Here is a 15,304-nt window from a genome sequence, read left to right on the forward strand (position 1 = left end):
GATCATTCCTCCACTGACACCTGAGACCTGTACTAATGATAATTCCTACACGGACACCTGAGGCATGGCCTACTGGTCATTCCTACACTGACACCTGACCTACTGATCATTCCTACACTGACACCTGAGACATGACCTACTGATCATTTCTACACTGAAACCTGAGACCTGTACTAATGATCATTCCTACACTGACACCTGATACATATCCTACTGGTTATTCCTACGCTGACACCTGATACATGACCTATTGATCATTCCTACACTGACACCTGAGACATGTCCTACTGGTCATTCCTATGCTGACACCTGAGACATGTACTAATGAACATTCCTACACGGACACCTGAGACATTTCCTACTGGTCATTCCTACACTGAGACCTAAGACATGTCCTACTAATCATTCCTACACTAATACCTGATACACGTCCTTCTGATCATTCCTACACTGACACCTGAGACCTGTACTAATGATAATGCCTACAATGACACTCGAGGCATGGCCTACAGGTCAGTCCTACACTGACACCTGAGACATGACCTACTGATCAATCCTACACTGAAACCTAAGACCTGTACTAATGATCATTCCTACACTGACACCTAATACATATCCTACTGGTTATTCCTATGCTGACACCTGAGACATGTACTAATGATCATTCCTACACTGACACTTGAGACATCTTCTACTGATCATTCCTACACTGAAACCTGAGACCTGTACTAGTGATCATTCCTACACTGACACCAGATACACGTCCTACTGATCATTCCTACACTGACACCTGAGACATGTCTTACTGGTCATTCCTACACTGACACCTGACACATGTCCTACTGGTCATTCCTACACTGACACCTGAGACATGTCCTACTGGTCATTCCTACACTGACACCTGAGACATTTCCTACTGATCATTCCTATAATGACATGTCCTACTGATCATTCCTACACTGACGCCTGAGACATGTCCTACTGATCATTCCTACACGGACACCTGATACATGTCCTACTGATCATTCCTACAGTGACACCTGAGGCATGTCCTACTAATCACTCCTACAGTGACACCGGATACATGTCCTACTGATAATTCCTACACTGACACCTGAGACATGGCCAACTGATAATTCCTACACTGATACCTGAGACATGGCCAACTGGTCATTCCTACACTGACACCTGAGACATGTCCTACTGATCATTTCTACACTGACACCTGAGACGTGTACTAATGATAATTCCTACACTGACACCTGAGACATTTCCTACTGATCATTCCTATAATGACATGTCCTACTGATCATTCCTACACTGACGCCTGAGACATGTCCTACTGATCATTCCTACACGGACACCTGATACATGTCCTACTGATCATTCCTACACTGACACCTGAGACATGGCCAACTGGTCATTCCTACACTGACACCTGAGACATGTCCTACTGATCATTTCTACACTGACACCTGAGACGTGTATTAATGATAATTCCTACAATGACACCTGAGGCATGTCCTACTGGTCATTCCTACACTGACCCCTGAGACATTTCGTACTGATCATTCCTATAATGACACGTCCTACTGATCATTCCTACACCGACACCTGAGCAATAGCCTACTGATAATTCCTACACTGACACCTGAGACATGTCCTACTAATCATTGCTACACTAAGACCTGATACATGTCCTACTGATAATTCCTACACTGATACCTGAGAAATGGCCTACTGGTCATTCCTACACTGACACCTGACACACGTCCTACTGATTATTCCTACACTGACACCTGAGACCTGTACTAAGGATAATTCCTACAATGACACCTGAGGCATGTCCTACTGATCATTTCTACACTGACACCTGAGACATGGCCAACTGGTCATTCCTACACTGACACCTGAGACGTGTATTAATGATAATTCCTACAATGACACCTGAGGCATGTCCTACTGATCTTTCCTATAACACCTGATACATGATACATGTCCTACTGACCATTCCTAAACTGACACCCGAGACATGTCCTACTGATCATTCCTACACTGACACCTGACCCTACTGATCATTCCTACACTGACACCTGACCTACTGATCATTCCTACACCGACATCTGAGACATGACCTACTGATCATTCCTACACTTGCACCTGAGACATGTCCTACTGATCATTCCTACACTGACACCTGAGACATTTCCTACTGATTATTCCTACACTGATACCTGAGACATGTCCTACTAATCATTCCTACACTGACACCAGATACATGTCCTAATGATAATTCCTACGCTGACACCTGAGACATTTCCTACTGGTCATTCCTACACTGACACCTGAGACATTTCCTACTGGCCATTCATACACTAACACCTGATACACATCCTTCTGATCATTCCTACACTGACACCTAAGACCTGTACTAATGATAATTCCTACACTGACACCTGAGGCATTTCCTACTGGTCATTCCTATGCTGACACCTGAGACATGTCCTACTGATCATTCCTACACTGACACCTGAGACCTGTACTAATGATCATTCCTACACTGACACCTGAGACCTGCACTACTGATCATTCCTACACTGACACCTGAGACATGTCCTACTAATCATTCCTACACTGACACCTGATACATGTCCTACTGATAATTCCTACACTGACACCTAAGACCTGTACTAATGATCATTCCTACACTGACACCTGAGACATTTCATACTGGCCATTCCTACACGGACACCTGAGACATTTCCTACTGGCCATTCATACACTAACACCTGATTCACGTCCTTCTGATCATTCCTACACTGACACCTAAGTCCTGTACTTATGATAATTCCTACACTGTCAACTGAGGCATGTCCTACTGATCATTCCTACACTGACACCTGAGACATTTCCTACTGATTATTCCAACACTGATACCTGAGACATGTCCTACTAATCATTCCTACACTGACACCAGATACATGTCCTAATGATAATTCCTACGCTGACACCTGAGACATTTCCTACTGGTCATTCCTACACTGACACCTGAGACATTTCCTACTGATCATTCCAATAATGACACGTCCTACTGATCATTCCTACACTGACGCCTGAGACATGTTCTACTGATCATTCCTACACTGAAACCTGAGACCTGTACTAATGATCATACCTACACTGACACCTGATACATATCCTACTGGAAATGCCTACGCTGACACCTGATACATGACCTATCGATCATTCCTACACTGACACCTGAGACATGTCCTACTGGTCATTCCTACACTGACACCTGAGACATGTCCTACTGGTCCTTCCTACACTGACACCTGAGACATTTCCTACTGATCATACCTATAATACATGTCCTACTGATCATTCCTACACTGACGCCTGAGACATGTCCTACTGATCATTCCTACACGGACACCTGATACATGTCTTACTGATAATTCCTACACTGATACCTGAGACATGGCCTACTGGTCATTCCTACACTGACACATGACACACGTCCTACTGATCATTCCTACACTGACACCTGAGACCTGTACTAAGGATAATTCCTACAATGATACCTGAGGCATGTCCTACTGATCACTTCTACACTGACACCTGACCATTCCTATACTGGCACTTGAGACATGATCTACTGATCATTTCTACACTGACACCTGATACACGTCCTACTGATCATTCCTACACTGACACCTGAGACATTTCCAACTGACCATTCCTACACTGACGCCTGACCTACTGATTTTTCCTAAACTGACACCTGGGACATGTCCTACTGATCATTCCTACACTGACACCTGAGACATGACCTACTGATCATTCCTACACGGACACCTGAGGCATGTCCTACTGATCATTCCTATAATGACACGTCCTACTGATCATTCCTACACTGACGCCTGAGACATGTTCTACTGATCATTCCTACACTGAAACCTGAGACCTGTACTAATAATCATACCTACACTGACACCTGATACATATCCTACTGGAAATGCCTACGCTGACACCTGATACATGACCTATCGATCATTCCTACACTGACACCTGAGACATGTCCTACTGGTCATTCCTACACTGACACCTGAGACCTGTACTAAGGATAATTCCTACAATGATACCTGAGGCATGTCCTACTGATCACTTCTACACTGACACCTGACCTACTGATCATTCCTATACTGGCACCTGAGACATGATCTACTGATCATTCCTACACTGACACCTGATACACGTCCTACTGATCATTCCTACACTGACACCTGATACATGTCCTACTGATCATTCCTACACTGAAACCTGAGACCTGTACTAATGATCATACCTACACTAACACCTGATACATATCCTACTGGTTATTCCTACGCTGACACATGAGACATGTCCTACTGATCATTCCTACACTGACACCTGAGACCTGTACTAATGATCATTCCTACACTGACACCTGAGACCTGCACTACTGATCATTCCTACACTGACACCTGAGACATGTCCTACTAATCATTCCTACACTGACACCTGATACATGTCCTACTGATAATTCCTACACTGACACCTGAGACATTTCCTACTGGCCATTCCTACACTAACACCTGATACACGTCCTTCTGATCATTCCTACACTGACACCTAAGACCTGTACTAATGATAATTCCTACACTGTCAACTGAGGCATGTCCTACTGATCATTCCTATAATGACACCTGAGACATGTCCTACTGATCATTCCTACACTGATACCTGAGACATGTCCTACTAATCATTCCTACACTGACACCAGATACATGTCCTAATGATAATTCCTACGCTGACACCTGAGACATTTCCTACTGGTCATTCCTACACTGACACCTGAGACATTTCCTACTGATCATTCCTATAATGACACGTCCTACTGATCATTCCTACACTGACGCCTGAGACATTTCCTACTGATCATTCCTACACTGAAACCTGAGACCTGTACTAATGATCATACCTACACTGACACCTGATACATATCCTACTGGAAATTCCTACGCTGACACCTGATACATGACCTATCGATCATTCCTACACTGACACCTGAGACATGTCCTACTGGTCATTCCTACACTGACACCTGAGACATGTCCTACTGGTCCTTCCTACACTGACACCTGAGACATTTCCTACTGATCATACCTATAATACATGTCCTACTGATCATTCCTACACTGACACCTGAGACATTTCCTACTGACCATTCCTACACTGACGCCTGACCTACTGATTTTTCCTAAACTGACACCTGAGACATGACCTACTGATCATTCCTACACGGACACCTGAGGCATGTCCTACTGATCATTCCTATAATGACACGTCCTACTGATCATTCCTACACTGACGCCTGAGACATGTTCTACTGATCATTCCTACACTGACACCTGATACATGTCCTACTGATCATTCCTACACTGAAACCTGAGACCTGTACTAATGATCATACCTACACTAACACCTGATACATATCCTACTGGTTATTCCTACGCTGACACCTGATACATGACCTATCGATCATTCCTACACTGACACCTGAGACCTGCACTACTGATCATTCCTACACTGACACCTGAGACATGTCCTACTGATAATTCCTACACTGACACCTGAGACATTTCCTACTGGCCATTCCTACACTAACACCTGATACACGTCCTTCTGATCATTCCTACACTGACACCTAAGACCTGTACTAATGATAATTCCTACACTGTCAACTGAGGCATGTCCTACTGATCATTCCTATAATGACACGTCCTACTGATCATTCCTACACTGACGCCTGAGACATGTTCTACTGATCATTCTTACACTGACACCTGATACATGTCCTACTGATCTTTCCTACACTGACACCTGAGACCTGTACTAATAATAATTCCTGCAATGACACCTGAGGCATGGCCTACTGATCATTCCTACACTGACACCTCAGACATGACCTTCTGATCATTCCTACACTGACACCTGACCTACTGATCATTCCTACACTGACACCTGAGACCTGTACTAATGATCATTCCTACACTGACACCTGATACATATCCTACTGGTTATTCCTACGCTGACACCTGAGACATGTCCTACTGGTCATTCCTATGTGGACACCTGAGACATGTCCTACTGATCATTGCTATACTGACACCTGAGACCTGTACTAATGATCATTGGTACACTGACACCTGAGACCTGTTCTAATGATAATTCCTACAATGACACCTGAGGCATGGCCTACTGGTCATTCCTACACCGACACCTGAGACACGTCCTAGTGATCATTCCTACACTGACACCTGATACATGTCCTACTAAACATTCCTACACCGACACCTGAGACTTATCCTACTGATAATTATTACACTGACACCTGATACATGTCCTACTGATCATTCCTACACTGACACCTGAGACCTGTACTAATGATCATTGGTACACTGACACCTGAGACCTGTTCTAATGATAATTCCTACAATGACACCTGAGGCATGGCCTACTGGTCATTCCTACACCGACACCTGAGACACGTCCTAGTGATCATTCCTACACTGACACCTGATACATGTCCTACTAAACATTCCTACACCGACACCTGAGACTTATCCTACTGATAATTCCTACACTGACACCTGATACATGTCCTACTGATCATTCCTACACTGACGCCTGAGACATGTCCTACTGATCATTCCTACACTGACACCTGATACATGTCCTACTGATCATTCATACACTGACACCTGAGGCATGTCCTACTAATCATTCCTACACTGACACCTGATACATGTCCTACTGATAATTCCTACACTGACACCTGAGACATTTCCTACTGGCCATTCCTACACTAACACCTGATACACGTCCTTCTGACCATTCCTACACTGACACCTAAGACCTGTACTAATGATAATTCCTACACTGTCAACTGAGGCATGTCCTACTGATCATTCCTATAATGACACCTGATACACGTCCTACTGATAATTCCTACACTGACACCTGAGAGCTGTACTAATGATCATTCCTACACTGACACCTGATACCTAATGATCATTCCTACACTGACACCTGAGACATGTCCTACTGGTCATTCCTATGCTGACATCTGAGACATGTCCTACTGATCATTCCTACACTGACACCTGAGACCTGTACTAATGATCATTTCTACACTGACACCTGAGATCTGTACTAATGATCAGTTCTACACTGACACCTGAGACCTGTACTAATGATCATTCCTACACTGACACCTGAGACATGTCTGACTTATCATTTTCAGACTGGGACATAACATAAAAGAGATATTCCTCATTCCTACATTGTCCTATCTAAAGGCCCCCATACATCAGCAATTGATTGCAGCAATTGTGCAATTTGCAATCGATTGAAAAAGGGAAAGATTTTTATACACAATCGATTGCAAATTGCGCAATTGCTACAATCAATTGCTGATGTATGGGGGCCTTAACAGAAAGAGAAAACAGCAAAAATCATATCAGGATCATATTAGCATGGATGAGGCTATTGTCATGTCCCTATAAAAAAATTACAATACTGCAATAGTAAATATATAAAAATATATTATACCTACTTTTTTAATGTTAAAATGTGTCAATACATAATGTACTATTGGAAAACAGAGACTCATCAGCGTGATACATCTTGCTTTAATAAATAGGCCCTAAGATCTACAGTACTTAATGGGGGTCCCTGAATATAGGTGAACCCCTCCATACTGGACACTGCTGACGCATCTACACACCGGTTCCTCCACCTGCGTCTGGCGTCATGAGGGCTGCACTCAGCGCCCGACACGTTCACTGATCTCCTCGGTCTTTAATCTCATTATAAAGGCATGTTGTTGAGGAAAAGAAAAGAAGAGAAAGACGCAATGACAAGTACTGCTAATACAAAACCCATGCTGACAAGCCAGCCTGCGGCTGATTCACACTGTACCTTGGCACATCGCTATGGAGCTGCACATTAGCATTTTACAGAGTCTGCAAGAAGCTCTTTCAAGTACCTGTAGACAGCTCGCTTGTCAGCTTCCAGCTGCGCCTGAGGGTCAATTGGAGCACCAGGGACAGGGTTTGCTGCCGCAGAGGATGCTGGGAGGTGGACTGGTTGGGCCTTGGCAGTCTGCTGAGCCGTGGCTGTCATCTGCTCAAAGACAAGTATGGCACTGTTAGTGATTATTGGGCAAGTAAATCAATTCTATATCATAATGAAAACTCTCTCTAGATGAGGCTACAACAGCACAACCTAAGTACTAGACAACACGCACACTATAAACGGGAATTTCAGGCGTTCGTAAATCTAGAAAAATCCAGGACGGTGTCCCAATAATATAAATATTGAACTGAATATTCTGACGGAAGAATATTCAACAATATACACGGATCCGCAGATTTCAGATAAGCAGTTTTACACAAAGTTACACGAGCATTTAGCGGCTTCTTTACAATATTTTAAAGTATAGTACCATATTGATATGGCGCACTATGAGCCAGGGGTGAAGGAAAGGGGGCTGCGAGCGGTGCCGTCCCACAGGGTGCGATGGCAGCACCACTGTTGCTCCACAGCCCCTGCATATGGCGATCAGACGTCAAATGTATGGGGCCGGCACATATATATATATATATATATATATATATATATATATATATATATTAATTACACCCCACACGCGTCAATACACAAACATTTACCACACACCCCCATCCACTTGCAGAAGTAGCTGCCATTCACTACCAGCGCACATGTGCACCAGCCGTGTCCTTGCTGACATCAGCCAGACTGAGTACGCACGACACTACATAGTCCATAATTCTGCCTCCACAACATGGCTTCAGAACAGCGAATGCCGTCCAGTTATACCCAATCAGCTGCAAAAGGCGATGTGTATAACTATGCTCGACAAATGTGTCCTCGTGCCCCAGCTAATTTACAGGTAAAAGTGATCCTGTGAGAAGGAACCATTTTCCAGAGATCTCACCCTAATCCAGGGCTCTCCTGGTGAACAGCCGATTTATGGTAGGCTCTATACTATAAATAAACGGCTAACTACTGTATACCAAAACATACTGTAGTAAAATGGTAATAAGAATATTCAAATGTCTCATTTCAAGATATTACTAAATTGTATGGAAAGAGATTAAGAAGCAGGAAGAGGGATGTTACTTTTTAGATCGCTGGAGTTCTGGAGGTACATTACTATCTTTCGAGAGACTGTACAAAAAAAAGACATTCGCAGAAGGGGTAGTAATTGGTGCACGGGTTGCGCTCCTTTTGTGCTATTACGTATCAGAGCTGAGTAAACACTAAAAAAGAAGTATAATTTACAGTAGAGGTATATAGGAGGAATATCAAGCTGTGGTTTATCTATGTAATGGATTTGTGAGATATTACTATACTATAATAGTCACATTCTACAGAAAGAAAGCCAGGGAGATACGTTGCACAGTCTCTGGGAAACCTCCATATGTATTAATATGAATAACAATGTCACTTTGCTGCGAGGTGCCCAGACACTAAACCAGTTCTCCTCTACCATACTGGGTCAAGTCCACATAACTCATCTTTCTGGACTTTATTATTCATGTTGATAAACAAGTGGGAATTAAACGGCTGCATAAACTAACTGCTTAATATACCACCTAACATGCACTGAGCCATCATTAGTTATTTACCACCAGTTATGTATATAGCGAACCAGAGGCGTATCTATAATGGGTCCAGGGGGGCCTACATCGCACACCCTGCACTCATAAGTTTAATAACTTTCCTCTCCGGAGTCCCATGTTGGCGCTATCACCGAAAAATCGCCTGGAAAATGGCTGCCGCAGTACTGTGCTCAGTGCGCTGCCCGCCACCGGAGAGAGAGGAGGGGGCCCCCTCCTTTCTTAATACACCCCTGTAGTGAACCCAAATACTGCTGCGTGTTACAGAGAACTCTTGGCCATACACATCAGTCCCTGCCCCAGAGGAGCTGACACTCTATGTTCCCTGTCACATGCTCACACACATACACACAAAGGCTAATTTTAGTCAGGAGCCAATTAACCTGCCAGAATGTTTTTGGAGTGTGGGAGAAAACCGGAGCACCCGCAGGAAACCCACGCGAGCACAGGGAGAAGATACAAACTCTACTCAGTTAGGGCCGTGGTGGAATCAAAGCCTGGACCTCAGTGCTGTGAGGCTGTAATGCTAACCACTATGCCAGCCCTGCTGTCCGTGCTAAATATGAGGATGTCTAAAGCCCAATTTTTAAGTTGCACATCACAAGAGATTACAATTCCTGCATGAAATTCAACACGAGTTATGAAAATGTGTCATTGGTCGGAAAACTAGTGATATTCACAACCACTGACAAAAAGCTCCAATGTCCCATCAACACTAATCCGTTGTATGAAAGGCGTGGCCGTCCTCCCTCCTGTTCTCACTACCTACTGCTCGTACACACCAGCTACACACCAACCCCTACAGGAACCACTGCATCACTCCCTCCCCACCTTTAGCGGCTATAAGCCTGTTAGTTGTGCCCACACTAAGGAGTACAGGTGCACTTTCCCTTAAAGCACTTAGTTCCACAGCTGTGTTGAGAGTATTGCTGTTTGTTGTTGCTGTAATGTACTGTTTACTCTCGGTACGGCGCTGCGGGCCAATGTGGTGCCCTATAAATAAAGTATAATAATAATAATAATGATAATGAGTGCTAGATTACAGCTAACATGGTTGGGATACTTGGAACTCTGTTGCTCCTAACTGCATTGCCTGTAGTGATTTATCCTCCTGCACAGATTTAAATGCAGATTATTTCACCACAATACCATCTAACGCAGTGGTCGGGGAACAGGGGTAAATTTCTGGGGGTAATGGACGGACAGCCGGGCATGCATATGAATCATTCTATGCATGCCCAGCTGTCCGTCCATTACCCCCGGCTGTGCCGCAGGGAGGCTCTAAGCCGGACGCACGCTGAGATGTTATTACCAGCGGGCGCCCAGCTCCTTCCCTGCAGCGCAGCGTTAGCCGGAGGCTGGAGTTCTCTTCTGAACTCCAGCTTCCGCCTCTCTCCATGCGCAAACTACAGGGGCATAACTATGGAGGCACTACTACAGGGGCATAACTACGGGGACACTACTACAGGGGCATAACTATGGAGGCACTACTACAGGGGCATAACTACGGGGACACTACTACAGGGGCATAACTATGGGGGCACTACTACAGGAGCATAACTATGGGGGCACCGCTACAGGGCATTATATGGGGACACAACTATATGATTTCCTTCCTTTCAAATCAAGGGGGTAACGTCGGCGTATCTAAATATATTTTGGGGTAAAAGGTAAAAAAGTTCCCTGACCTAACGCATACCACGGAGTTCCTTCTCAGTTGATCTCTGTGGCTTACACCAAGTGGGCAAGGCAAGGTGCACAGTATGACAATGACTGCCAACCTTGGGCTAAAGAACTTCCCTTGCCAACTTATTGATGGGTCAGATATGTCTTCAGCCCGCAGCATAGTGGACACAATGGCTCCAGTTATCCATTTTATAGAATGTACTAGATAAATGATAGCTAGAATCTAATTGGATGCTATGGGCAGTTTCTCCACCCTTTAGGAGGCTTGATACATCCGCCCTAAATAAGTAGAAATATCAGTCCTGTTTGATGCTGTAAACCTCGTGGTATTTTGTGGGGAGTGAGACGATGCCCCTCTGTGCGCCTATAAGCTAATGAAGGCGTTGATGTGGTAGGCTAGCTCTCCATCCAGAATTACCTTGTGTTACAGGGGTCCAGATTCACCATAACTCACACGCGCCTACTCTGCCGAACCGGCCGGGAGGCTTCCGAATCTCAGGTGCTGCTCCCGACTGCCCAGAAGAGCATTCAAGTCTCCCAGAGGCTGACCCACGCCCATCCACAACTGCCCTTTTCCCATGTTAAGTGAACGGTCTGGGAGTGCGATGACGAGATTTGCGCTGAATCGAGGCATCGTAGCCACTCCCTCGCTTTACAATGTCTGCATGGTATAGCGGGGGCTTCACCAGTTTCTGTATCTGTGGGCCGTCAAAAATCCCTGCCTTTCATTTTTCAATACTAAGAAATGTTCGACAAATATACGTGAAACAATCGTCTGACTTGTCCAATGCTTTTACAAATTGTTTCATTAAACCCAGTTTGATATGGAGAGGCGACAGTATGATTTTTTTTTCCTATCAATTAAGGGCTCATGAATAATGTTGGCTTCTCCTAGAGTTATAATTTCTCTTGGAGGCCATACAGTTTGCTGACAGTGCTTTTGTTTTGCACGACTATCCCATACGCATATGTGACAAGGATACCTAGTATATCCACTTTACTGCCCAAGAAGAAAGTTTACCATTTTAAAATCGACACAAACAGACCACTGATGCTGAGAATAAGCAATTTTTTCTAAGACTAACTTGATATTTTCATACTGTTCTTTAAGTTTTGTTGAATGACCGATAGGAATCGGCGCAAATTTAATCCCATTGTGCAGTAATACGCATTTTAAGCTCCTTTAAGAACTAACCAAAGAGAGCCGCCAGTCTTCTGCTCGATATTCTGGTAAACTCATCATCTGGAGAAGTTCCGGAATATTGTTGCAGTACACAAGATTATTATCTTGGCTAAAGAACGGCAGTATGGCTTGCTCTCTATTGCGATACGTTATAGTACCATCCGGCTCAGGACTGCGCTTTTCTTGAAGTCTGGATGCTAAAAGCTCAGCTCCTTTTTTCGATAAATTCAAGTCACGAAATAAATCGTTTAGTTCCTTTTGAGGAAATTTGTTTGGAGTAGAGGAACTTTCATCTGCGTTGTCACTTGCACTGGATGAAATGAACATTTCCACATCATCACATTCAACTTCGCACAAAGAACTGAATGACGATACAGGTAAATCTTCGCTATGTGGTATCGGTTGTTTTGCAGAATTCATACTTGGGTATTCCTATTTGTATTTCTTAAATCGATTCATACCCGTCACATTTACAGCACAAAAATACCAGTCACTCAAGTGATCTTTTGGCTCACACCGCATCATAGGTATGCCGAAATGAAGTCTTTTTCCATCACCTTTAGTCCAGTTGCGGAGTGATTCCACGCAGGTTTTACAAACTTTGTGCGGCATCTAAATCTTGTCTTGCTGGCTTATGTGACGTCCAAAAAAAGCCCGATACGCTTCTTTTATGAATACAGTTCTATATTTTCTCTTTCTTTTGCAACACTATATTTGCCACAAATATAACAAAAAACATCAGAGTTGTTAGTACACCGTCTCTGAAAAGAAATTATTTTTTCGGCAAAAACGTTTTGTTTCATACATTCAGTGCTAACTCCCAACAAAAGCCGAGGACAAAACAAGCCCAACTGGTGGGAAATTGGTTATGGTGGGACAGAGAGAGCGGAACAAAGGAACAGGTGGTGTGCTAACCGCGTCACTCGGTCCTTTCTGTATGCTGGGAGGAGGGGTGGCTGTGGCCTGAGGATGTCCCAGCCGGCTCAGCAGTGCATTGCTCCCCTCTGTATGCTGGGAGGAGGCGTGGCTGTGGTGTGAGGATGTCCCAGCAGGCTCAGCAGTGCATTGCTCCTCTCTGTATGCTGGGAGGAGGCGTGGCTGTGGCCTGAGGATGTCCCAGCCGGCTCAGCAGTGCATTGCTCCCCTCTGTATGCTGGGAGGAGGCGTGGCTATGGTGTGAGGATGTCCCAGCAGGCTCAGCAGTGCATTGCTCCTCTCTGTATGCTGGGAGGAGGCGTGGCTGTGGTCTGAGGATGTCCCAGCAGTGCATTGCTCCTCTCTGTATGCTGGGAGGAGGTGTGGCTGTGGTCTGAGGATGTCCCAGCAGTGCATTGTTCCTCTCTGTATGCTGGGAGGAGGGGTGGCTGTGGTATGAGGATGTCCCAGCAGGCTCAGCAGTGCACTGCTCCTCTCTGTATGCTGGGAGGAGACGTGGCTGTGGTGTGAGGATGTCCCAGCAGGCTCAGCAGTGCATTGCTCCTTTCTGTATGCTGGGAGGAGGGGTGGCTGTGGCCTGAGAATTTCCCAGCAGCCTCAGCAGTGCATTGCTCCTCTCTGTATGCTGGGAGGAGGCGTGGCTGTGGTCTGAGGATGTCCCAGCAGTGCATTGCTCCTCTCTGTATGCTGGGAGGAGGCGTGGCTGTGGTCTGATGATGTCCCAGCAGGCTCAGCAGTGCATTGCTCCTCTCTGTATGCTGGGAGGAGGCGTGGCTGTGGTCTGAGGGTATCCCAGCAGGCTCAGCAGTGCATTGCTCCTCTCTGTATGCTGGGAGGAGGCATGGCTGTGGTCTGAGGATGTCCCAGCAGGCTCAACAGTGCATTGCTCCTCTCTGTATGCTGGGAGGAGGGGTGGCTGTGGTGTGAGGATGTCCCAGCAGGCTCAGCAGTGCATTGCTCCCCTCTGTATGCTGTAAGGAGGCGTGGCTGTGGCCTGAGGATGTCCCAGCAGGCTCAGCAGTGCGTTGCTCCTCTCTGTATGCTGGGAGGAGGGGTGGCTGTGGCCTGAGGATGTCCCAGCAGCCTCAGCAGTGTGTTGCTCCTCTCTGTATGCTGGAAGGAGGCGTGGCTGTGGCCTGAGGATGTCCCAGCAGCCTCAGCAGTGCGTTGCTCCTCTCTGTATGCTGGGAGGAGGCATGGCTGTGGTGTGAGGATGTCCCAGCATGCTCAGCAGTGCGTTGCTCCTCTCTGTATGCTGGGAGGAGGCGTGGCTGTGGTCTGAGGGTGTCCCAGCAGGCTCAGCAGTGCATTGCTCCTCTCTGTATGCTGGGAGGAGGCGTGGCTGTGGTCTGAGGATGTCCCAGCAGGCTCAGCAGTGCATTGCTCCCCTCTGTATGCTGGGAGGAGGCGTGGCTGTGGTCTGAGGGTGTCCCAGCAGGCTCAGCAGTGCATTGCTCCTCTCTGTATGCTGGGAGGAGACGTGGCTGTGGTGTGAGGATGTCCCAGCAGTGCACTGCTCCTCTCTGTATGCTGGGAGGAGGCATGGCTGTGGTCTGAGGATGTCCCAGCAGGCTCAGCAGTGCATTGCTCCTCTCTGTATGCTGGGAGGAGGGGTGGCTGTGGCCTGAGGATGTCCCAGCAGCCTCAGCAGTGCATTGCTCCTCTCTGTATGCTGGGAGGAGGCGTGGCTGTGGTCTGAGGGTGTCCCAGCAGGCTCAGCAGTGCATTGCTCCCCTCTGTATGCTGGGAGGAGGCGTGGTTGTGGTGT

At 45.9% G+C, this 15,304-nt stretch overlaps 1 protein-coding gene across 10 annotated transcripts in view; it reads right to left on the reverse strand.

The window, feature by feature from the left end:
* PKNOX2 (PBX/knotted 1 homeobox 2) overlaps positions 1-15,304 on the reverse strand; it is a 500,974-nt gene that overhangs the window by 118,457 nt on the left and 367,213 nt on the right. For all 10 annotated transcript variants that reach the window (XM_088481784.1, XM_088481789.1, XM_088481785.1 and 7 more), the window contains one exon: positions 8,075-8,211. In XM_088481784.1, coding sequence (XP_088337910.1) covers positions 8,075-8,211 — 137 coding nt within the window. The remainder of the gene's footprint in view (positions 1-8,074; positions 8,212-15,304) is intronic.

The sequence above is a fragment of the Taudactylus pleione genome, unplaced genomic scaffold (assembly GCF_031769625.1).
Source record: "Taudactylus pleione unplaced genomic scaffold, aTauple2 ptg000278l, whole genome shotgun sequence".
Classification (NCBI taxonomy): Eukaryota; Metazoa; Chordata; class Amphibia; order Anura; family Myobatrachidae; genus Taudactylus; species Taudactylus pleione.